We start from the raw sequence: 25,466 nt of genomic DNA, 5'->3' as shown, positions 1-25,466 counted from the left end.
ATTCTGGAAGATGATGCTGTGAAAGTGCTGCACTCAATATGCCAGCAATTTTGGAAAACTCAGCAGTGGCCATGGGACTGGAAAAGGTCAGTTTTCATTCCAATCCCAAAGAAAGGCAATGCCAAAGAATGCTCAAAATACCACACAATTGCACTCGTCTCACACGAGAAGGAAATGGCAACCCACTCCAGTGTTCTTGCCTGGAGAATCCCAGGGACATAGGGCCTGGTAGGACGCTGTCTGTGGGGTCACACATAGTTGGACATGACTGAAGTGACTTAGCAGCAGCAGCACATGCTAGTAAAGTAATGCTTAAAATTCTTCAAGCCAGGCTTCAGCAATACGTGAACTGTGAACTTCCAGATGTTTAAGTTGGTTTTAGAAAAGGCAGAGGAACCAGAGATCAAATTGCCAACATCCTCTGGGTCATCGAAAAAGCAAGAGAGTTCCAGAAAAACATCTATTTCTGCTTTATTGACTATGCCAAAGCCTTTGACTGTGTGGATCACAATAAACTGTGGAAAATCGTGAAAGAGATGGGAATACCAGACCACCTGACCTGCCTCTTGAGAAACCTGTATGCAGGTCAGGAGGCAACAGTTAGAATTGGACATGGAGCAACAGACTGGTTCCAAATAGGAAAAGGAGTACATCAAGGCTGAATATCGTCACCCTGCTTATTTAACTTATATGCAGAGTACATCATGAAAAATGCTGGGCTGGAAGAAGCACAAGCTGGAATCAAGATTGCCGGGAGAAATATCAATAACCTCAGATATGCAGATGACACCACCCTTATGGCAGAAAGTGAAGAGGAACTCAAAAGCCTCTTGATGAAAGTGAAAGAGGAGAGTGAATAAGTTGGCTTAAAGCTCAACATTCAGAAAACGAAGATCATGGCATCTGGTCCCATCACTTCATGGCAAATAGATGGGGAAACAGTGTCAGACTTTATTTTGCTGGGCTCCAAAATCACTGCAGATGGTGACTGCAGCCATGAAATTAAAAGACACGTACTCCTTGGAAGGAAGGTTATGACCAACCTAGATAGCATATTGAAAAGCAGAGACACTACTTTGCCAACAAAGGTCCGTCTAGTCAAGGCTATGGTTTTTCCTGTGGTCATGTATGGATGTGAGAGCTGGACTGTGAAGAAAGCTGAGCGCCAAAGAATTGATGCTTTTGAACTGTGGTGTTGGAGAAGACTCTTGAGAGTCCCTTGGACTGCAAGGAGATCCAACCAGTCCTGAGTTTTCATTGGAAGGACTGATGTTGAAGCTGAAACTCCAGTCCTTTGGCCACCCGATGCGAAGAGCTGACTCATTTGAAAAGACCCTGATGCTGGGATAGATTGAGAGCAGGAGGAGAAGGGGACAACAGAGGATGAGATGGTTCCGTGGCATCACCGACTCGATGGACGTGGGTTTGGGTGGACTCCGGGAGTTGGTGATGGACAGGGAGGCCTGGCGTGCTGAGGTTCATGGGGTCGCAGAGAGTCGGACCCGACTGAGCGACTGAACTGAACTGATGCTGTTGTAAATGGAACTGTTTAGTTTCTTTGTCAGATGGTTCATTGTCGGCCTATAGGAACAGCTTTTGGAGTCCGGGCTGTGCTGGTCTTTGTTGCTGTGTGGGACTTCCTCTTGTGGTGGTGGGGAGGGGCTCCCCTTGGTTGCTGTGTGGGCTTTTCATGGTGGCTTCTCGTCTCATGGCCTGGGCTCTAGGGCACGAGGCCTTCAGTGGTTGTGGCGGCACCAGCTTAGCTGCCCGGAGGCACGTGGAATCTTTCCGGACCAGGCATCAAACCCATGTTCTCTGCATTGGCAGGCAGATTCTTTACTGCTTGACAACCAGGGAAGCCTACAACTTATTTTTGTATGTTGATTTCTATGTATTTCCTGAATTTGTTCATTAGTTCTAACGGTTTTCTAGTGAAGTTTTAGGATTTTCTGTATGTATGACTGTATCATCTGCAAGGAGACAATTTACTGCTTCCTTTCCCATTAGGTGCCTTTTATTTCTATCTCTCGTCTGATTGCTCTGGCTCAGGCTTCCAGTGAGAGTGGGTGTCCTTGCCTTGTTCCTCATCTCAGAAGAAAAGCCTTCAGCTTTTCACTGTTGAATGTATTAGCTGTGGGCTTTATTATGCTGAAAAACGTTCCTTCGGTACCTAATTAATTTTGTTGTGAAAAGATATTCAGATCAGATCAGATCAGTCACTCAGTCGTGTCCGACCCTGCCACCCCATGAATCGCAGCAAGCCAGGCCTCCCTGTCCATCACCAACTCCCGGAGTTCACTGAGACTCACGTTCATCGAGTCGGTGACGCCATCCAGCCATCTCAGCCTCTGTCATCCCCTTCTCCTCTGGCCCCAATCCCTCCCAGCATCAGAGTCTTTTCCAATGAGTCAACTCTTCGCATGAGGTGGCCAAAGGACTGGAGTTTCAGCTTTAGCATCATTCCTTCCAAAGAAATCCCAGGGCTGATCTCCTTCAGAATGGACTGATTGGATCGCCTTGCAGTCCAAGGGACTCTCAAGAGTCTTCTCCAACACCACAGTTCAAAAGCATCAATTCTTCGGCGCTCAGCCTTCTTCACAGTCCAACTCTCACATCCATACATGACCACAGGAAAAACCATAGCCTTGACTAGACGGACCTTTGTTGGCAAAGGAATGTCTCTGCTTTTGAATATGGTATCTAGGTTGGTCATAACTTTCCTTCCAAGGAGTAAGTGTCTTTTAATTTCATGGCTGCAGTCACCATCTGCAGTGATTTTGGAGCCCAGCAAAATAAAGTCTGACACTGTTTCCACTGTTTCCCCACCTATTTCCCATGAAGTGATGGGACCAGATGCCATGATCTTCCTTTTCTGAATGTTGAGCTTTAAGCCAACTTGTTCACTCTCCACTTTCACTTTCATGAAGAGGCTTTTGAGTTCCTCTTCACTTTCTGCCATAAGGGTGGTGTCATCTGCATATCTGAGGTTATTGATATTTCTCCCGGCAATCTTGATTCCAGCTTGTGCTTCTTCCAGCCCAGCGTTTCTCATGATGTACTCTGCGTATAAGTTAAATAAGCAGGGTGACAATATACAGCCTTGATGTACTCCTTTTCCTATTTGGAACCAGTCTGTTGTTCCATGTCCAGTTCTAACTGTTGCTTCCTGACCTGCATACAGAGATTTCTCAAGAAAATTTCTCAGGAAAAGATGTTAAATTTTATCAAATGTTTTCCGTGCCTCTCTTGAGATGCTCATGCCCTTCTCCTCCTTCACTCTGCTGCTGTGTTGCTTTGCCGCGACTGGTCTGTGGATGTCGAGCCACCCTTGCATCCCATGGATGAATCCCACTTGATCTCGGTGTACCATCTCTGTGACGTGCTGCTGGATTCAGTTTGCCAGTGTTTTGCTGAGGATTTGCGAATCTGTTCATCAGGGCTGTTGGCAGTTGTTTCACTTTGGTTTTGTTCTTTGGGCACCTTGTCTGGCTTTCATATCGGCGATGCTGGCCTTGTAAAATGAATTTGAATGTGTTCCCTTCTCTTTGATTTTTTGGAAGAGTTCAAGGAGGATTGGTATTAATACTTTTTTAAATGTTTGGTAAAATTCACCAGTGAAACCATGTAATCCTGGGCCTTTCTTTGTAGGGAGGGTTTTGTTTTTTTTTTCCATTAATTCTTGTTACTCATTACTGGTTTGCTCAGATCTTTTTTTTAAGGTTTTTCCTGATTGTATGTTTCCAGGAGTTTGTTTGTTTCGTTGTCCAGTTTTCTGGTGTAGAATGTTGATCGCAGCAGTTCTTGAGTCTTTGTGTTTCTGTGGCATCCTTTGTGATGTCTCTGCTTTCATCTCTGATTTTATTTACCTGAGCTTCATCTTTTTCCTTAGTTCAGCTAGAAGTTTGTCAGTTTTGTTTATCTGTGAAAAAGACAGCTCCTGGTTTTGTTGACCTTTTCCATCTGGCCCCGGGTGGTTGTCTGAACCCGCGTTCTCTGAAGGGATAACGGCTGAGCTACTCCTTCTCCTCACGACGCCCTCCGCCAGGACCGACTTCCAGGTCAAGAGGCCTTGGGGTTGGTCTCTGGTCTGGCCTCCCGCCCGGCAGTGATGTCTCAGAGGCAGAGGGCTGGTGAGGAGAGAGCTCTGGAGGACGGGGGCTGAAGCCTGGCATTTGCCCAAGTTCCAGGGCGCTGGAGCTGTGGTCCCAGGCCCACTGCCCGCAGGGTAAGCACCCCGGCTGTCAGCGGGGGTGGGCTGAGTCGGGACGGGGCCGGGCCCACCATGGACGCGCCCACCGTGGTCCTGAGCGCGTGGCGGGGCCCCGCACGCTCCAGGCCTGGGACACACTCGGCTCATCAGGGGCTCCCGAGGGGTGAAGGGCTCCGTCCTGCGGCTGCCCTGGAGCCACTGCTGCCCGCCCACTTACAGGCCGACGTGTCTGCGGCCTCAGGAAGCGCGGTGCTCCCCTGCCTGCAGCCTGGCGTCCGCGACGGCAGGGGCCCCACCTGCCCCGTGTTTGCTCCCTGGTGAAGGTGCGTCCGGGGTGCTGCCTGGATGTGCCCTTCAACTAGCATCTGTCTTTGCGCTTCATCACCATCCTGTGTGTGCAGCCAGCCGGAAGGCAGGGGCGTGAAGCGCCAGTCTCCTCCTGTCCCTGTGACCTTGGGCGTCACCTGTCCCGCCTGCACTGGGCGGCGTCCGCTGCTGGGTCCGGGGCAGTTGTCACTCGGAGATAAAAACAGCCCCTCGCAGTCTGGGTGCAGCCCTCACCCGCGGCGGGCGGTGCTCAGGCCTGACGGCTCTGTGGTCACCGGGCGCCTCCCAGTGACAGCCCCTGAGCGGGCCGGCTCCTCCGTCCACACGCCTGCCCCGCCAGCTCCGCTCCACACAGAGCAGCCGGAGGGAGCGTGTCCCCTGAGGACTCAGGGCGGCTGTGCCTTTTAGGAAGCGCCCTGGCCTGGGCCGCGCAAGCTGCCGTGGAGTCGCCGGCCGGAGTCTCCCGGGCGGCCTGCTGTCTTCCCGTGTCCTCGCCGCGCTGCGCCCCGTGTAAGGCTCGCCCTGCAGGGGCCCCCCGGGTGCAGACCGCGCTGCGCCCCGTGTAAGGCTCGCCCTGCAGGGTCCCCCGGGTGCAGAGCACGCCAGCTGACTGCCAGCCTTGCTGCCTGCCCCAGGCGAGGAGCCGGCCCGGGGCAGTGAGGGCTCCTCCGGCCTCTGTGCCCGCGTCCAGACCCGGGCGTCCGGGCTGCATGTGGCCTGCGGCCGCCCTCATCCTACACCCCCGGGTCTCCCGAGTGGCCAAGACGGGGGTCGTGTGGCCCTGCCCCTCCCCGCTGCGGCCTCTGCACAGCGCCCCCTGCTGCATGTCCAGCCCCCGGGGCCCTGCCCGGGCCGAGGGCGTGTGAGGACGGGAGCCGGTGCAGTGGGGGCCCGTCTCCTGCGTTTCCATCCCTCAGACCCGAGTTCTGGGGGGCCTGCCCACTGATGCCAGGAAACTGCTGTTTGCGGGGTTTCGCTGCGGAGGGAAGGGTCGACCTGGCGCCTGTGGCTTCATTCTGCCCCCGGCCCCAGCAGCCTTCCCGGAGCCCGGGGGCCACGGTGCCCTGGTCCTGCCTCCTCGGCTCCTCTGGAGGCCGTCCTGACGTCTCCCCGGGCCCCTGGGCTGCTCTGAGGAAGGGCTGCAGCCAGTGCTGGTGAGGGGCTTCCCCGCTGCCACCTGCCCCCTGCCTAGCCTCTGTCCCGCCAGGCTTTGTCGGAGGCCTTCCCTCCTCCAGCCAAGGGCCCGCAGCACTCTTAGGGTCTCCGGTGCGGCCGGACGCCGTGCTGTGCGTCCACTTGGCCCTCCCCAGGGCCCGTGACGGGCTGTCTGATCGCCTGCAGCGATGGTGCGCGTCCTGCTTAGAATCCTCCGCTTGTAGCGGAACCGCCTCCCTTTCTCCCTAATTTGTCCTCCAGAGTGCTGGTGCCTGTATATTTTAAAGCTACTTTCTCGTTGAAGTATGACGCACGCACACACACAGATGCACACGTCGGCACTGTCAGCTTGATGAGTATCCCCAGGCGGAGCCCCCAGAGGCCCCCGTTACCCGGTGCTCCAGGCCCCCGGAAGGTGGAGGGGCCCCTGCCAGCCCTTGGCAGCCGCACGCTGTGCCCCGTCCCACCCCGTCCTGCCACCTCAGCGAGTGCTGTGCTGGCTGGTGTCTGCCTCCTTGTGCGTGGCCGGTCCCCTGGCCTCTTACCCGGGCACTGAAGCTCCACCCTGAATGCCCTCTCCTTCAGGCAGCTGCTCAGGGGTGGCCTTGGCAAGCTGCTATGTTACCACTGCCCCTGCTTCCACACGGGGGACTCGGGGCTCCCCAGAAAGTGGCGGGTGAGCAGAGACGGCAGGTGTGGCCCCTTGCGCCCCGGGAGGAGCAAGCCCACTGACCTTCCTTCTGTCTTGTCTTGAAGGCTCAGCTGTCACAGGCGCTGGAGGAGCTGGGAGGCCAGAAGCAAAGAGCCGACATGGTGAGTCCCGACACCACGCCTGGTGGAGGCCTTTGTGGCCAAGGGGAGCCCAGGGCCCTGGACCGACTTCATCAGAGACGCGGCTACCAGTGGGGAGGGGCGCCTCATGGTTGAGTCCAGACTGCCCGCCTGCTCCAGGCTGGGGTCCAGAGTGCCCCCTACCCAAGGCCACGCCGCCCGGCAGCACGGACCCCACCCTGACCCTGTGGGGCGCCCCTCGCCCCTCCAGCCTCGCGCGTGCCCTTGTTTCTCTGTTGCCCCGGCTGCGGGCTGACTTCTGACATCAGACCACGTCCGCCCTGTGTCCTCGCGGCTGGGAGCCCTCGCCTGGGCGCGTGCAGACGCGGCCACGTGACCCCGCTGGCCCTCGGCACCCACAGGAGACAGGGTGGCCGCGAGTGTCCTCATCCAGTGCGAACTGTGAGCCGCTCCGGCGCCTGGTCTGGCGGCTTGGAGGACGACACCCCTGGGCACAGGCAGGCCGTGCCGGGGAATTGGCATGTGTTGTCCGGTTGCCCTGCCCAAGACCCTCTCCTGCTGCCGGGCCGCCGGGAGGCTGCTGTGGGCGGGGCGCTGGAGGTTGCTGTGGGCGGGGCGCCGGGAGCCGCTGTGGGTGGGGCACCATGAGCTCCGGAGGGCGCTGGGGCTCCTGCCTGCAGTCGGGGTCCTGTCTCGGTGTTGGCGCCGCCAGTGAGGCAGGCACAGGTGGGAGTGAGGCATCCTTGAACGTGCCTTGTGCCTGGCTGGCGGCCCCCCAGCTGACGCCACCACTGCTGACCTTTCCTGTTGGGGGGCTCCACCCGTGGGGGCCGAGGGGGTGGGGGGCCCAGCCGAGGAGTCAGGGGTGGGGAGGCAAGCGGGATCAGGGAGCTGGGTTCAGAGGACGACGTGGTGTCCGAGATGCAGCAGGCATGGGGTCCAGAGCCCCGAGTCCTGGCCGGGAAGCACCCCTCTGGGTGGGCATCGGTGCCCAGGGGCACAGCCCAAGGCCGACCCCGCCTGGCTGCTCCAGCACAGATGCCTGTCGGAGATCGGGGTCGGCCCTACCTGAGGTGGAGAGGCTATGCCTAGTAAGGACCCCAGTCACGTGTGTGATGGACGCCGTGGGACAGGCCAGGGTGCCTGGGGCCTAGGGGAGCATTTCCTGAGGAGGCAAAGGACACGTCCGGACCCGTGGAAGCCCCCGATTGTGACCACAGCCTCCGGGAGCTGGGAGGGTGGGCTCTGGTGACGGGGCCAGGGCTCTCTGGGGCCTCCCCACCTTCCTGTCCTTGTCCACCGACCTTGACTTTGGGGCTGCCAGGCCGGGGTGGGGCGTCCTTGAAGACCGATGGCCCCTCCTACAAGGCCCTGGGGATGGGACGTTGTGTGTCTCCTGCACGGCTTCCTTGCTGGGGTTGAGCTGGAGAGTGCCCAGGGGCACAGTTGCCCTGAGAAACCGAGATGAGGCCGTGAGGGCCACATGCCCACGGCGCCAGGCTGGGAAGCCTGCACGTCGCCCTTCCCCATCCCCGAGCTGCCCTTCCCCAGCCCTGGGGCTTTTTTGGACGAGCTGGGTGCCCTGTCAGGAGGGGGACAGGCCTGCTGCGCTTGCCCGCTGGGGCAGCTGCCCCTCCTCACGGGGCTGCAGGGCTGTGTGCTTCCTCCTCCTTTCAGCTCATGCGGTTTCTGCTCCTCGTGTGAAGTCTCCAGGGCCTTTGAAGTCCCTCCTCCAGACCAGTTACACTGGAGCTTGTTGGGGCGGGCAGCCAGGCAGAGGTGTTAATGCACGTCTCCCGGGGCAAGTCTGGTGTCAGCTACAGTGGAGAGCCTCCTCTGGGCCTGGTACCCCAAACTCAGTGCCAGGCCTCCCCTGGCCACCGGGGGACCTTTGGGGACCGCTCTCCAGGAAGCATGCTTCCCTTGTGGCTCAGTCGGTAAAGCATCTGCCTATAATACAGGAGACCCGGGTTCGATCCCTGGGTCAGAAAGTTCCCATGGAGAAGGAAATGGCAACTCACTCCAGTATTCTTGCCTGGAAAATCCCATGGACGGAGGAGCCCGGTAGGCTACAGTCCATGGGGTCGCAAAGAGTCGGACACGACTGAGCAGCTTCACTTCACTTCAAGGAATCAGCTTGTCGCAGCGGTGCTGACCCTTCAGAGGGTCTGAGCCCAGAGGTGCGGTGCTGGTGGCCCCTGCGTGCACGCCCGGGCACTGCGGGCTCCTCACACTGGGCCTTTCAGGCTTGGTGTTGGCTCTGGGCTGTTGCTGTCTCCTCAGAGAGGCTTTTAATCTGTGCCTTTGACTGTCCCATCTTTAGCTTATTTTGTGTTGTTTATTTCACTTCTCTCTTCTCTCTCCTTGTTAAAGGGAAAATGAGAAATGGCAGTGCCCAGGGACCTGAGGGCAGGAGCGCGCGAGCCTCTGTTCTTGCTCCCGACTGGGTCCAGAGGGCCCTGCAGCCCCCGAGGCACAGGCTGGTGCAGGGCAGGGACCCGAGGCCTGTCGCCCGTGGGCCAGGAAATGCTTGTGTTTGGTTACAGGGGGCTCTCTGCTCTGATGTAAACTCCCGAGGGGTGGAGGAGCGAGACTGGGGCTGGGGCGGTGACGGAGAACATCCTGAGGCTGGGAGGCCGCAGGCAGCCCGCCCTCCCACGCCAGTGCCAAAGGCCTTGGTCCTGCCCCTGCGTTGCTGCCGTAAGAGGGCGCGCTCCTCTGGGTCTGGGCAGCGAGCAGCCTGTGTCCAGGGGCCCCGATTGCACCCAGGGCCTCCGTCTAGGACGGTTCCTGCTCCTGCTCTCCCAGCCCCAGCTCCCTGACCTGCTGTTCTCCGGACCAAAGTCAGCTCACCAGGCAAAAGAGACGTTTAAAAAAAAACAATTAAGCATCTTTAGGTAATTGCAGGTGACGGCACAAAGACAGCTTGACTTTTTGTTAATAACTAGCAAATTCATGCCAATTAGTGTGTGTGAGTACCCTTCGTGTTTTTTTCTTTAAATGCAATTAATACCCCAAGGAAAGACGACCCCACTGTAGTCATGTCTTTGACACGCCTCGCCCTGATTAGGTCGGGCGGGCTGGGGCTGGAGGGGAGGCTTCGCTTCTGACTGTCACAGTACTGTCACTTGGCGACCTCGGGGACTGGGCTGGACACCTGTGCTCGGGTCCGCGGCCCGCCTCCCAGGGCTTCTCCTGGAAGCGCTGCGTCCAGATGAGGGGTGAGCACGGGCGGCCTGGTGACCCCCTCCGCCTCCTGCCGCCTTCCTCCTCCACTCCGTCTCCCAAGTGGGCGCAGTGGTCCAGGCTGCGAGTGTCCAGGCTTCGCGTGCCGCCCAGCGACACGTGCTTTACAGCCACCTCCGTTGCCCGTGGACAGCGCAGCCGGGCAGGTTCCAGGGGCTCGCAGGCCTCCGGGGCTTCCCCTGCACGGGAGCACCAGGGGCGCTCGCTCTGAGTCCTGGGGCTCGAGCACAGATCACACGGATGGTGGGAGGTGTTCGTAGCCCTGCCGGGCGGTGCCCACCCCCACGGACCTTGCTGACACTGCGTCATTGTCAACCGCAAAACTCAGGCCAGTGAATCACTGGGAGGCGGGTGAGCCTCCATTGTTCACCACTCGCACCATCGCCCGCCTGCGCCCCCCACCCGAACATCCGGCCTTATCACAGTCCTCCAGCGGAGCCAGCTGCCTCTCCGTAAATTATTAAAAGCACCTCCTGGTTCTGACTGGTGGTGAGTCATTTCACGTTCTGGATCTGTCCTGCTGTGCCTGAAAAACGTCTGTCCTAGGCGGGCGTGTCGGTCGGGCCCGCTGGTGGAGGTGACCACAGAGACCGTGAGGAGCGGGCCTCCCCAGCCCTGGGCCCCTGCCCCGAGCCTCAGCGCCTGCTGAGAAACGCTGCTTTCTCAGGAGCCTGGCCCGGAGGCGTAAGTCCACGTGTGCGGGCCCACGCCGCTTAGGCTCACGTAGGTCGAGCCAGACAGTGATTGAACCTGTAGCCTTGCGAGGCCCCTGTGTCTCTGAGAGCCAGGCTGTGACGACAGGGCGGAGGGCTGGGGTCCCACTGGCCGGGCCTGGCGGAGCGCCCTCCATCTCTGCATGAGCGCAGCTGGAGCTGCTCTCATGGGGCCTGCGTGGCTCCCACAGCGGACACAGCGCGACCTTGGGTCATTTTCTTTCTCTGCACTTTCTTAGCCGCCCTCCCATCCTCTGCCCCAGGTGAGGCCTGGCGCTTGCTTGCCAGGTTTCGGGTGGGCCTCCCGTTGGACTCCAGCTGGCAGACAGGTTCCCCTGGGAGGTGGTGGCTCCCTGCGGGTCGGTGCTGTGAGAGCTCTCTCTTAGCAAATGTACTCAAGAAATGGCCTTCCAGGGTGAAACGCAGCCTGGACATGTTCTCCAGTGGGGCTTCTTTTGATCCGAGGCAGTGGTGTGTCCAGCTCAAGTCAGCAGCTGGCTGAGCTGTTGGTGACAGCCTGTCGCCTTTTGCACCTGGCATGGCCCCCAGGCTGAGACGGAATCGACAAGTGGGTCATTCCAGACCCTCCCAGGACCCAGCACCACCCCCCCACCCTAGACCTTCCTGGGTGCTCGATGGGTCCAGGCTGAGCAGGTCCTTTGACCGGGGTCCCCTCTGATCTCAACGTCCTGTCGTCTCCAGGAGGCCTGGGGCCCTGCCCAGTAGGGCTCTTGGGGGAAGGCAGCGGCCTGGACCTCTGCGATGAGGGCCCTTGGCGGGCAGCTCTGGAAGTCTGGCCCTCGGCCCCATCGTGACCGTCTGTGGGGCTGGTCAGAGGCTGGGCTCCTTTGCTGAGACGTGTGTGACCCCTCACGCTGGTGCTCACCAGCAGCCACAGTAGTTAGACTTGCTGTTGGGGGATGGGGAGCATGTCCTCGCCCCCACGCTGGTTGTTGCTTTGTGGGGTCGGGTACCACCCCTGGGCCCCAGTGGTGCACCCTCTCGAATTAAACTGAAGTTCACAGGCTCTGTCTAAAGGCCGTACCATACTAGTGAGCTCGCCTTGAGGACCCTTAGCATCCAGTCTCCTTGAGGAGAGGGAGGGGCTGTGTCACCAGTGGGTCCAGGGCGGGGCAGCGCTCTGCTGGGGTGGTGATGCCTGCGGGCTGCCTGAGACGCCAGCCTGGCTGCAGGGAGCAGGCCTGGTCTCTCTCGTCCTTCCTTGTGTTCGGTCCTCGGCCCCGGGGGCCGGTCGGTTTGCTGGGTCCTCAGGGCCCCTCCTCCCTGCCCCCGCGCACCCCGTGGCCTCTGGCCTCCCGGCCTCCCCACGCTCCTGGCTCTGATCCTCCTCCAGCTTGTGCTGCGTCCTGGGTGCTCCCCGGCCATGAGCTGGGCCGGCCTCGGGTCCCACCGCTCTGGGATCCTGCGCGTTGCTGCCCACTGGTCAGTGTTTGTTCCTGGGGAGGCTTAGTCTCACCCAGGCCCTCCATCTGTGACAGAAGCACCCTCTCCAGCTCTGGTGGGAGGAGGCGTGGAAGGCAGGGCCGCCCCCAGGTTCTGGGCCTCGGGGCAACGCCGGGCCAGGTGGAGAGGCACGGGGGTGTGTGCACTCGGTGGCCCGCTCCCTGTCCCGGGGTGGAGCGCGGGGCGAGGCGGGGGCAGGTCTCCAGGGACCGGCTTGGAGCTGGAGTTGCAGGCAGTCCCTGCCAGACAGCCTGGCCGCCTGGGGTCCTGTCTGTCCCCAGGTCCTTCCAGAAAGCTCTGTCCTGGCCCTGTTCTCCCCGACCCCCCTGGAGCACCAGGCGCCTCTTCGAGAAGAGGGCAGTGTGTTGTTGCTCCAGAGCCGCCCCCAGCAGAGACTCCGCTGTCAGCGCCTGCGACCAGGCCTGGGGGCCCCTCACCCGTTGCCTGTGTCCGAGTCCCGTGTTCTGTGCCTTGGCCCCCACCCCCCGCCCCCTGGGTCTGCTGTGTGCTGCTCCTCCTCTGTCGGGACCTCTCACCTCCCCTGGAGCCTCCTGTGACCCGACCCTGCTGCCAAAGAGGCAGAGCTGGCTGGAGGGGCCGTTAGCCAGGCGTCCTGAGCAGCACGAAGGCCTTCACCTGGGCCAGTCCCGGGGTCTTCCCCAGGGACGCAGCTGAGCAGGAGGGTGACTCTGGCCCTGGCCGTTTCACCAAACCCCCAGGCGAGGCTGGCTTGTGAGGCCCAGTGCCCTCTGGTAGCACGGGCTTCCCTGGTGGTCCCCTGGTTGAGACTCACCTGGCAGTGCAGGAGACACGGGTTCCATCCTGGTGTGGGGAGGCCTCACAGGCCGTGCAGCCGCGGCTGCTGAGCGTTGCTCCCTGGAGCCCGTACCCCGCGACGAGAGAAGCCTCCAAGTGAGAAGCCTGTGCGCCGCAATTGGAGGAAGCCCACACGCAGCAAAGAAGACCCAGCCCAGCCAAAAATCAAAAATAAAATTTTTTAAAACTTAAAAAAACCCAAATAGAACTAGGACAAATCGCTTTCCTCGGATCACACTGTGATGAAATTTGAATTTAAAAGCACAACCGAAAAAAGAAATAGCACCTAATTCTTGAAAGAAAAAATGTAATAGAACAAGAGACTTGGTCTTCATTCTTGGGTCATAAAATTCAGAAAACAGTCTTCATGGGAACTCTTCCCTTCAGAGCCTGTGGGAAACAGCCAGACCATCGCTGAGAAGAAAAGTCACAGGTTTAAATATGTTATTGAACAAGAAAGAGTGAATATGTATGGATTAAACACCCAGTCCAAGAACTTGGAAAAGGAAGACAGAATTAACCTTAGCAAAGGAGAAGTACGAATTTGTAAAGATCAAAGCGGAAGTTAATGAGAAAGTGAAAAATGGTAGAAATAACAAATAAATCCAAATGCCTGTGCTTTGAAAACAAACCAGTAAAACATTAATTATTCACAATCCTAGTGAAAAATTAATAGAAACCATCACCACCCGAACTAAGAAATAAGAGTAGTTAGCTTGGAGTTGCTGCCTGGGTGGGGCGGGTGAGGAGAGCATGTCCTGGGCGCCAAAGGCCCCGGTCTGACCTGGACGAGGCTCCCCATGTGCAGCCACACAGAGCCCTGGAGCGGGACACACAGGGTGAGCACTGCCCTGCACGCGCGCCTCCCCGCAGCGCTGAGGAGGACAGCCAGAAGCACCGTCAGAGAGAACCCTGGAGAGAGAATCACGAGGCCTAGGAGTCCGTTAAAAGCTAGGAATTATGTCACAACTCTGTTTAAAGTGAAAACCTGAAAGAGATGAATCATTTTCTACTAAAATATAACCCACAAATACTGACTCCAGAAGAGAGAAATTTCAAACAGACCAGTTACTCAGTTCAGTTCAGTCGCTCAGTCGTGTCTGATTCTTTGCCACCCCATGAATCGCAGCACGCCAGGCTTCCTGTCCATCACCAACTCCCAGAGTTCACTCAGACTCACGTCCATCGAGTCAGTGATGCCATCCAGCCATCTCATCCTCTGTCGTCCCCTTCTCCTCCTGCCCCCAATCCCTCCCAGCATCAGAGTCTTTTCCAGTGAGTCAACTCTTCACATGAAGTGGCCAAAGGACTGGAGTTTCAGCTTTAGCATCATTCCTTCCAAAGAAATCCCAGGGCTGATCTCCTTCAGAATGGACTGGTTGGACCTCCTTGCAATCCAAGGGACTCTCAAGAGTCTTCTCCAATACCACAGTTCAAAAGCATCAATTCTTCGGCGCTCAGCCTTCTTCACGGTCCAACTCTCATATCCATACATGACCACAGGAAAAACCATAGCCTTGACTAGACGGACCTTTGTTGGCAAAGTAATGTCTCTGCTTTTGAATATGCTATCTAGGTTGGTCATAACTTTTCTTCCAAGGAGTAAGCGTCTTTTAATTTCATGGCTGCAGTCACCATCTGCAGAAGAAATGGAGTAGCCATCATGGTCAACAAAAGAGTCCAAAATGCAGTACTTGGATGCTATCTCAAAAATAACAGAATGATCTCTGTTCATTTCCAAGGTAAACCATTCAATATCACAGTAATCCAAGTCTATGCCCCCACCAGTAACGGTGAAGAAGCTGAAGTTGAACGGTTCTATGAAGACCTACAAGACCTTTTAGAACTAACACCCAAAAAAGATGTCCTTTTCATTATAGGGGACTGGAATGCAAAAGTAGGAAGTCAAGAAACACCTGGAGTAACAGGCAAATTTGGCCTTGGCGTACGGAATGAAGCAGGGCAAAAGCTAATAGAGTTCTGTCAAGAGAACGCACTGGTCATAGCAAACACCCTCTTCCAACAACACAAGAGAAGACTTTACACATGGACATCACCAGATGGTCAACACCGAAATCAGATTGATTATATTCTTTGCAGCCAAAGGTGGAGAAGCTCTATACAGTCAACAACAAAAAAAAGACCAGTTACTACCAACTTGTAAAAAACAAACAAACAAACGGCCACCTCTGTGGCCCCGCCAGCAAACAGGAAGAGACGGAAAGGCATGAGACTGAGTGTGAGCCCCAGGGAAATCCCGCTGCAGCTCCAGTGCCATCCACACTGCCCAGGCTGCCCGGGCACAGGGCAGGGAAGCTTGGGTCGTATGGACGCCAACTCCGCAGGGGCCTGCCTGTGCCGCGTGCGTCCACACGTGTCGGGGTGGGACGTGCTCAGGGCTTCTCCAGGACAGGCTGCCGCTCCAATCCTGGGCTGTCAGCTCGCAGGACGTCTGCTCCGTATTTGCCAAAAACTCGCTTGAGTTTTGACAGTCAGTCTTAAGATCCCTTAATAACATACGGGTAATTTCTCAGCACGAATGTATTCATTTCAAGCAAAAACCAACATGCTCGCTGTAAATAGGAAGATGCTAGATTAGTTCTACCGAAGCCACCAAGTGGTCAGCAGTGCCCGGTGTTAGAACCGTAGCCTGGTGATCTGGGGATTGCAGTGGTCACTGTTGGACAGGAAGAGACGCAGGTGCTTCCTGGTGCTGGGGAGGAGCAGGGACGCGGCCGGGGCGAGACGGTCGGCCAGCAGGCCTCGCAGCCCACTTGAGACACCACGAGGCAGTGGGTGGCAGAGCCAACACACAGAAACTTGACGGAGCCTGTGTCTACAGATGACAAGTCAGACGATGAGGAAAACCCTCCCTCCTACTCCAGCAGCAGTAAGACATGGGCAGACGCAGGAGCCGCGGGTCCTGACGGACAAGCCGGCTCCGCCTTCGGCCAAGCCCTGGGACATGCCCCAGGTTCCTGAGAACGGGCCATTTGGGTTCTATTTTTAAATTATGGGGTGGGAGGGGCAGGAGAGAGAGGGCCCAGGATTCTTGTCGACAGGACGTTGGAAGCTGACCTGGTTACAGACAGGACGGCTGGGCCCCGCCCTGAAGCCCAGCAGGACCCGTGGGGCCTTCCCCGCCTCTCGTCTGTGAAAGACTTTTGCCTCCCAGGCTGTCCCCCAGTTCCAAAGAGCAAGTGTAATCAGAAAAGCAAGAAAACGCAGAAACAGAGGGAAACAGTCAAGCAAGCCGGGACAGTAATGAGTTGGCTCTAGCACGAAGCGCAGGGCCTTCAGTTCCCCCTCGAGGCAGTGGGTAACTTCCTGGCCCGTGCGCTTGCTTGTCTTGCAGATGCTGAGACACCTGCCAGCTCGAAGGCGTTCACTAGGTCCTGGCCCCCTGCATGTCGGCCCAAGGCCAGGCCGATCCAGAAGGTTGATGGTATTGACGCCCAAAACACCTGCCAGTTACCTCCTCACAGCAGAGCAGAAGAATGCCCGCAGGCCGCTCAGACACCCACAGCCCTCGCCGCGATCTTGTCTTTAAAAGCCCTCCCTGAAAGCCGCTGGGGGTTCGGGGCCTTGGGCTTGAGCAGCCCAAGCTCCTCGCCCGCCCTGGGCTGGACACCCTGCAGTGAACACTCGGGTCACCGCAGCCTGTGAGCGACTGATTGCCGTGCGTTGTGCGGTGACGACGTCAGATGGGACTGCAGGTGGACTTGCAGCTCTGGGACTTGGCCTGCGCGGTTGGCTCATGCCCAGGGGACCGGCATGTCTGAGCTGCCGGACGGGAAGCAGGTCAGACGTTGGTTGGCAGGAGGGTGGCCGTCAGGGGCGGTTCCGGGAGCCGTGACGGTGAACTGGGCACTCTCTGTGTGCGGATCTGGAAATGCCTCCAAGTGTACCACGTGAAAAAATTTAACGTACAGAATAAGGTTAGAATACATACAGAATAACGTTTTTATGGAACGTCAGCCTTGTAACTGGTAAATGCGTGAGCCGAGCCTGGGGCTGCAGGCTGGGAGAGGAGCCAGGCAAGGCTGGAGGGAGGCTTCTCCACTTCACCGGTCTGAGTGCGATTCCTGAGGCTGCAAAGCGCCCGTGGGTTCCAGGATGAGGTGTGTAGTCCTCTGGCAGGGCCTGGCACCAGGGCTGTGGGTCTCCAGGAGAGACCACCACCGCGCCCTGCTGCCAGATCAGCCCCCGCCTGCATAGAACAGGGACCAACCCGGACCACCTGCCGGGCCCATGTTCCCCCAGGGAAGACCCTTCCAGGTCCAGGGACGTTCGTGTCCGCTGGTCTGTTTGATCGTGACCATGAAGGTGGACACAGTGAGGAGAGGGTGCTCCTGGGTGACCACCACTGGCCACTAGGTAGGAGGGGGCGTGGATGGCATCAGAGAGGAGGGACTGGGCACTTGGGGGCGGCAGCACACGGGCAGCTTGGTTCCCAGGAGGAGCTTTGTCCAAGGCTCCGGCTTCTGAGCAGAGGTCTGGGGCTCTGGACACAGTGGACGCCGCTGCTCTTGAACACGGCCGGGTTCTGCTCTGCTCGTGCCACCACGTGGCGCAGGCATCACTGGTGCCGGGTAGTGAATCTGGCCATCGCCCTGACGAAGGGGCCCTGCCAAGGGCACCTGCCACCTCGGGCGCGTGCAGCTAGCGTGGCGGGCGCTGGGCTGTGTCTTTCAGCGCCAGGAGAGGCAGAGGAGCTGGGTGTGGGCCTGCGTGTAACTCAGTTCTGCCGAGGCTGTTCTGGGAGCTGGTCCCCAGGGTGCTTGTGCTTGGTCTGCGCTCCGGCGGGCAGGCTCAGGTCTCCCAGGCCCGCTGGCCCATTTAGGGGCGGGGTCTCCTCCGGGGACCTGACGGCTGATTGGGGCGTCACACGACTGCGTGTCTGGGGCCCAGGAATCCCTCAAGTCAGGTCACCCAAGGAGGCGCTCACAGAACTGGCCTGGAGGGCTTGGTTCAAGAGGCAGTGCAGCAGGCGTCAGCCCGGCCACAGATCCCGCATTGAGGACACCGCCTCACTCCCAGCCGGGGCCTGCGGCTGGTGTGGACCCCACGAGGAGCCTTCCCGGCATCCCCTGTCCCCTCGGGGGCTCGGCGGGGAACTAAACGGGGTTAAGGTCCTCCCTGGGCATCAGGACAGCCAGACCAGCAGGAGTCCCCGGGTCGGGCAGCGGGCCAAGAAGGGAGAATGCCGATGGCCGATGCAGGCCAGGAACAGCCTAGCTGGGTGACAGTGACCCACACACGGGGGACCGGGCTGGCTGGGGTCAGGGATGGCAGGCCCTGGGGGTGGGCTGCAGAACGGCCGGAGGCCAGTGTGGGGACAGTGGTCCTGCGCCTGCGGCCGGCCGCCTGGCCTGGGGCGTCCTTCCGCCTGCTGTGTCCCATCGGGGCCCTCAGAGCCCAGGGCAGCTCTGGCCGTGCGTGCTATGGCTGGGGTCAGCCCCACCCCTGTCCCCCTCGGATCCACGGCTGGGTCTCCGCCCTGCTCTTCTCCAGCCTCATCTTGCCCCCGCCCCCACCACTTGTTACAACAGCTCACTTCCTGGTTGCCTTCCGCACAGTCTGTGCAACTTGACATCCTGTTGAGGACGCTGACGTCCAAAATAACGGATCAGGACTATCAGAACCGATCAGAGTGCTGCCGCGCTGGAATACGTTCTTTCCAGCTGCTGGGTCTCCTTGCCTCAGATTCTGACGTTTCCCCTCAATGTGACTATGTCTCCCTCCGTAGCTGTTGTGGAGACAAGAACTAAAACGCTGAAGCTGTGTTTGCGGGAGGCCTGGCGGCAGACAGGAGCCCTGGCGGCAGACGGGAGCCCAGGGAGGAGGGTCTCCTCACCTGCCCCCCACAGGGAAGTGGCTGTGCCCCCGGGCTCCTGGGGCCCATGGTCCAGGCTGACCTCTCGCCCGTGTCTCCCGGCCTGTGGTCCAGGCTGACCTCTCGCCCGTGTCTCCCGGCCTGTGGTCCAGGCTGACCTCTCGCCCGTGTCTCCCGGCCTGTGGTCCAGGCTGACCTCTGACCCGTGTCTCCCGGCCTGTGGTCCAGGCTGACCTCTCACCCGTGTCTCCTGGCCTGTGGTCCAGGCTGACCTCTCACCTGTGTCTCCCGGGACCCTGGTCCAGGCTGACCTCTCGCCCGTGTCTCCCGGCCTATGGTCCACGCTGACTTCTCGCCCGTGTCTCCCGGCCTGTGGTCCAGGCTGACCTCTCACCTGGGTCTCCTGGGCTCCTGGTCCAGGCTGACCTCTCACCCGTGTCTCCCAGGCCCCTGGTCCAGGCTGACCTCTTGCCCATGTCTCCTCACAGCTGGAGATGGAACTGAAGATACTGAAGTCACAGGCGGGCCCGGCTGAGCAGAGCTTCCTATTCTCCAGGGAGGAGGTGAGCTCACTCAGGTGCGTCCTGCCCTCCTGCCCTGTGCCCACCCCCCCTCTGTCTGGCCCCCCTGTGCCCAGCTCCCCTGTGCCCAGCCCCCCTGTGCCCACCCTGCTGTGCTGTCTTCACAAGTCTCCCCTCTCCACCCCCACACCGGGTTGGCCGTTGCTCAGCAGCTTCCTCCTGCCCCGAGCCTGGCAGACAGCAGGGTGCCCCGCGTGGCACTTTCTGCAGGGACCTGACTCTGCTTCACCCGCGGGTGTGCACTCGTAACAACAGGAGGTGTCTCCTGCCTCCACTGCCTCAGAGGAGGGCACAGCTACAGAGGGACATGGACCCTCAGCCACCACCCACAACCCGGGCAGAAGCAGAACCCGCCCCCGCGGGCCTGGGCCTGGTGTGTGAACCATGGCGAGGGTCAGGCTGCCCCTGGACCCTGGTGCCCACTGGCTGAGGGCTTGGTCTGGAGGAGAGCCGTTATGGGAGCCCTGCGTTTGATCAAGGAGGCTTTTGCAGCCCCACGCCCCTCCCGACCAGGGCCGCTCCTTCAGGAGGAAGCCCACTCACCAGTCAGAGGCCTCCTCTGCCTGCCTGCAGACACCCCCGGGAGCACAGCTCCTGCAGCCATGTTTGGGTCCCGGGCCTGCTGCGCCCCTGCTGCCCAGCTGCAGGAACCGGGGGGCGTCCCAGCCTGGGCTGTGCCCAGCTGCCACTCCTGCACTGATCCTGCGGCAGGCGGGAGGGGCAGCCTCCCCCCAGAGCAGAGCCTCTGGGCCCGGGGTCCTCGCCTGCCCCACGCTGCCCTCTGGAGGACCAAGGGCCGTCTGCTGTCCAGGGTCCTGAAACGTCACGGCCGTGCTGCCGTGTGTCTGGTGCTGGACGGTCGGTGGCCTTTCGGTCTGGCGTCTCACACTCTCCAGCTCTTGGAAAGTCCCTTCAATTATTCACTGGTCATTTTTCCTCTTCTGTTTTCTCTGGTTTCTTTCTGAAGCTGTTACTCAGATGTTGAACTTTCTGGATGCTTTCTGTTATAAAAACACTTTTGATCCTGTTTTCTATCATTGGGCTTTACTTTCTATAAAATGTTCTCAAGTTATCAGCCCATTCATTCTTTATTTCTGGTGTTATACTCTTAATTTCTTGAGGGTTTTTTTTTTTTTTTTTTTGGTAGCATTGTTCTTTGAGTATTCCCTCATGTAAAATGTGTTCACTAGCTCTTTGATGTCATAATGGGACTTTCTGAAGTTTCCTTCAGTCCATACCCCCTTCTGTTTACGCTGCTTTCTCTGTCAGCGTGGTGGCTGGGGGGAAGGCCTCCTGCTGATGCTGTGCCTGCGGTCCTGGCAGTCCTGGTGGTCTGCTCACAAGGAGGGGGCACTGACCCCTCCCGGTCCCGCCTGGGCCCGATGGACTCTGCTGGTGGCTTCACTAGATCTACCGTGGCTGTTTCACGGGGAAGCCTCGTGTCTTCGGGAAAGAGCACTGTCTGGAGGTGGGCTGCCAGCTTCTGGGTGCAGAGCTGGGGCAGGACCAGGGTTTGGCATTCGTGGACACGGCCCTTCAGTGCCCCACCAGCCGGGGCAGCTTGGCCCTCCACCTGGTGTCCCTCTGCTCCGAGACCTGCTCTCTTCTCTCTCAAGAAAATAAATCTCTGGTCTTCAGCAGGGGGTGAGGTCTTGCAGCTTGGTGCTTGGTGTGTCCAGGATGCAGTAGAGCCCACCCTACCTGGAGTCGGGACAAGACGACCATCGACAGACACCGGCGCCACAGCGACTCAGGCGGGGAACTGCCTGATGAGGGTTTTACAGCAGCAGCATAGGAACGCTTCTGCAAACAGTTACGCATCCTCTTTAAACAAATGATAAATTTCAATAAAGAAAAATCGTCGTTTTTTTTTTTTTTAAGAACCAAATGTAAATTATACACCTGAAAAATACAATAACCAAAATACAAAACTCACCAGGTAATAACACCCCACAGTAGACTGCCAGGCCAGTAGAAACCCCTCAGCAGAGCAGCTGGGAGACAGACTGAGCGCAAACAGGAGCAGAGCCTCAGGGACCCGTGGTCAGCAGACAGAGGGGCACCTCGCTTAGCTGGGGTCCCAGAGGGGAGAAGGGTGTTGAGGCTGAGAAGACACCCTAAGAAGTAATGACTGGCAGTTTCCCAAATCTGGTGAAGGGCATGAAACTACAGGTTTAAGAAGCTCAATGGACCCCTTACATCCTCAAACCCAAGAAACCCGCACCGTGACATGTGCTGATCAACCTCCTGAAGATTAATCACGAAGGAAAAGTCTTGAAAGGAGCTGGAGAGAAACACTATTATCTGTGGGGACATGGATCTGAGCGGCAGCGGGTTTTTCATCTGAAAATGCAGAAGCCAGAGGAAGTGCACAACATTTTTCAAGTTCTGAGAGAAAAGAACTGTCAGCCAGCAAAAACATCCTACAGGGATGAAAGAAAAATCAAGACACCCTCCGCCGAAGCAAAGCTCAGAGAATTTGTCACCAGCAGACCTGCCCTTAATGAACGTCAGAGGAAGCTCCCGGACAGGAGGGGCACAGTGAGAGGGAAAAGCCTGGAAATTCGACAGGGAAAGGACAGTGGCATGGGCGAAAACGGGGAGAAGCGGTGGGGTAGCAGGCTGTCCTTGTGGTTCTGTGAGATCGTCCCCAAGGTGGAAGCCTGGAGCGTCCCGCGATGCTGGTGCTCGGCACACGCGTGGCAGCCTCGAGCCCACCTGATCCGACAGTGGGCAGTGGGTCTCAGCACTGGGAAGCCGCATCATGCATGCTCGTCTCCATGCTTCCAGCAACAGTAAAAAACACACACAACGCCGTGTATCCAAAACGCTGCAGAACGAGATTCTAGAAAGTGGCCAAGGAACCCACAGGAAGGCGAAAGAAGGGAGACAGAGGGAACAGGGAGTGTAAGTGAAGCGGCAGATGTGGCCATCGGGAGGTCGAGCTACATTTAATGTGAGCGACGTAAATGCACTCATTAGGAGGCAGATGGGCAGCGTGGATACACACACACAACCCGGTTACATCTTACCTGCAGGACTCACTTCAGCCGTGACAACACGGGTAGGTAGAGAGTAAAAGAACAAGAAATGGTATGCGGGGCACGCATGAGTGTTTTTAAAATAGGTGTGGCTTATGCTGATGGAACAATGTCAGGTAAAGTACGGCGGACCGAAAGGGACCCTGTGTGAGGCTCTGTCTGCACAGAAGCGTGACTTCCAACTCACGGAGCCAAGTGATGGCCTGGGACGAGGTGTGGGCAGATCCACCTGTGCGGTCGGGGTCCGGCACAGTGCCCCCAGGAGCAGCAGGGCTGGCCTGAAAGGCGGCAGAGACGCGGAAGGACTGAGCAGGGCCCGAGCAACGTCCGCAGGAGGCACGGTGGGTGGACCGCGCCCGGCTCGCGGAACAGCACGTCCTGGAGTCAGCTTCGCCCCCATGTGTGCTGTGTCCAGAGGGAGCTCGATCCGGAAGTCAGTGCCAGGGGAACCCAGGGGAGTCTCCTGGCATTTGGAGATTAAACACTCTGTTAAACAGCCCTTGTGTGAAAGAGGACGTCTCAAAGGAGAGACAGACAGCCAAGTGATGGTGAAAACAGACCTGTGAGTCTGTGGCTCGGGCAGTAGGAGAGCAGGCAGACGCCTGGTTTATAATCCAGTCTCCAGACCTTGGAAAAAGAAGGGCATAGGGAGCCCACAGCAAGCAGAAAGGAGGAACTCGTAAAGAGCAAATATAATGAAAGGAGAAAAACAGAAAATTACTGAGGCAAAAAGCCAGTTCTTGGAAAGTTAATGAACCTCCAGCAAAGGTGACGAGTGTAAAGGAGGCGGCGCGGAGCATCAGGACCTGGAAGCACGGGGGGGCCTCTGCAGCCTGCAGCCTCTGGAGGGTGTGGGGATGTTACGAGCAATTTATGCTCACAGCATCGTCAACTTGGGCACGACCGACCACTTCCTCAACATCCAGGGACTCACACACCCCATCCAAGACGAGCTGGGTGATCTGTATCACCTGTGTGTGCGCACACTCAGCCATACCTGACGCTCTGCGGCCCCAAGGACTGCAGCCCTCCAGGCTCCTCTGTCCGTGGGATCTTTCAGAGAAGGATACTGGAGTGGGTTGCCATTTCCTCCTCCAGGGGATCTTCCCGACCCAGGGATTGAACTCTCGTCTCCTGTGTCGGCAGGCGGATTCTTGACCACTGAGCCACCTGGGAAGCCCACCTGCACTGTCCTGCAAACCTTGAAAACTGGAACTCACGATCACAGTGCTTCCCCCAAAGGATGTTGCCAGGTCTGTGGGTTGTCTCTGGAGAACTGTAAACGCCGAGAGGATAAGTATCATCAGCTTTACACAGTCTGTTTAAACAGTGGAGGAGGAGGTGGCCCAGCTTGTGGGGCCTCTCCAGAGGGGCGTTGGTCAGCTCGTGGCGGTGGTGGCCACGAGTGTGTGCATGCGTGGCGGTACCCGTGGGGCCTGTGCTCCTTGTTACCATTGACAGAGGCTCCGTGAAGAGGGCGTGGGCCTCCTCCTAAGTTTGTGCGGGTTCCTGTAATTCTTTACTGAGGAGTGGGGGAAAGAGAGAGGCTCCAAGCTGCTTTCAGAGGTGACTCCCCGTGATGCCGTTCCCGAGACCTTCTGGGCTGTTAGTGGTGGGAGCTTCCTGGCCTTTCCACGGCTGGCCCAGGGCTCGGCTCTTTTGTGTCGTTTACCATGTGCTTCTGTTTTCCAGCTTCTAAGGTTTTCTGGACGCTGTCATTTCTGTCTTCGTTTTTGCAGAAGTGGGCCTCACAAGAAGTCAGGAAGGCCTGTGCTCTCGCCTTAAAGGAATTTTGAGAGAGGTTGCACTTAAGTGTAAATGTAGAAGCCACCATCTTCAACTGAAGTCTGGCGATTTTTCTGTTCATAAGCGTTTTATGCACAGTGACCCCGCACCATGTAAACCCTGTCTCTCCACTTTGTCCTGCGACACTTTCCTGCGTTTCTGCAGCCTTCATGTAAACACTAACGCTTAGTTTGTCTCATACTACAGTTGACTGTTCCCCTTTTGGAACTTGAGTTATTTCATGTTTTCAGCTGCTGAGAACAAGCTGTGATGAACATCTCTGCATGAACCATTGTCTGTGTTTTTACACACACACACGCGTGTTTTCTGGGTCCCAGAAATCCAATGGTACTTGCATGTAGGATTCCGATGCGTTACGGTTTTGAAACCAAGACACACACCCCCCCCCCAACGCCCCCATCAGCAGCTCTCGTAATCATTGCGCCAAAACCGCTGACGTGCACCCCGTGCTTTCTGTGGGTCAGGCTCTGCACCCCAAGCTTTCCCTTCAGTGCTAGCCCTGAGGGATTTTAAATGCCCGTGTCATCAAGGCGTACTCCACATACGACAGGCTGTGTCCCTTGTAATGCCCAGTGTCGTGGGCACCAAGGGTGGGGCTGTGGGACTTGTTCCCCAGAGAGCAGATCTCGGACAGCGTGTTATCTTTGGTGAAGCTTAAAACAATGATTGGACTTCCCTGGTTGCTTAGTGGTGAAGAGCCCTCCAGACAATGCAGGAGACACGGGTCCGATCCCTGAGTTGGGAACATCCCCTGGAGAAGGAAATGGCAACCCACTCCAGTATCTTGCCTGGAAAAATCCCACAGACAGAGGAGCCTGGTGGGCTACAGTCCATGGAGTCGTAGAGTCGGACATGACTGAGCAGCACGCATGAAAACAATGAGTAAAGTGAAAGCTAGTCTGCGGGCAGGAATCCCTCAGCAGAAATGGAGTGGCCATCATGGTCAACAAAAGAGTCCGAAATGCAGTACTTGGATGCAATCTCAAAAACGACAGAATGATCTCTGTTCATTTCCAAGGCAAACCATTCAATATCACAGTAATCCAAGTCTATGCCCCCACCAGTAACGCTGAAGAAGCTGAAGTTGAACAGTTCTATGAAGACCTACAAGACCTTTTAGAACTAACACCCAAAAAAGATGTCCTTTTCATTATAGGGGACTAGAATGCAAAAGTAGGAAGTCAAGAAACACCGGGAGTAACAGGCAAATTTGGCCTTGGAATACGGAATGAAACAGGGCAAAGACTAATAGAGTTTTGCCAAGAAAATGAACTGGTCATAGCAAACACCCTCTTCCAACAACACAAGAGAAGACTCTACACATGGACATCACCAGATGGTCAACACCGAAATCAGATTGATTATATTCTTTGCAGCCAAAGATGGAGAAGCTCTATACAGTCAACAAAAACAAGACCAGGAGCTGACTGTGGCTCAGACCATGAACTCCTTATTGCTAAATTCAGACTTAAATTGAAT

At 57.5% G+C, this 25,466-nt stretch overlaps 1 protein-coding gene across 3 annotated transcripts in view; it reads left to right on the top strand.

Moving 5' to 3' along the window:
• MAD1L1 (mitotic arrest deficient 1 like 1) overlaps positions 1-25,466 on the top strand; it is a 245,331-nt gene that overhangs the window by 149,354 nt on the left and 70,511 nt on the right. For all 3 annotated transcript variants that reach the window (XM_027527258.1, XM_027527259.1, XM_027527257.1), the window contains 2 exons: positions 6,449-6,505; positions 19,048-19,136. In XM_027527258.1, coding sequence (XP_027383059.1) covers positions 6,449-6,505; positions 19,048-19,136 — 146 coding nt within the window. The remainder of the gene's footprint in view (positions 1-6,448; positions 6,506-19,047; positions 19,137-25,466) is intronic.

The sequence above is a fragment of the Bos indicus x Bos taurus genome, chromosome 25 (genome assembly GCF_003369695.1).
Source record: "Bos indicus x Bos taurus breed Angus x Brahman F1 hybrid chromosome 25, Bos_hybrid_MaternalHap_v2.0, whole genome shotgun sequence".
Lineage (NCBI taxonomy): Eukaryota > Metazoa > Chordata > Mammalia > Artiodactyla > Bovidae > Bos > Bos indicus x Bos taurus.
Note: the sequence above shows the minus strand (reverse complement) of the source record. Positions and strands in the feature narration are given on the sequence as shown.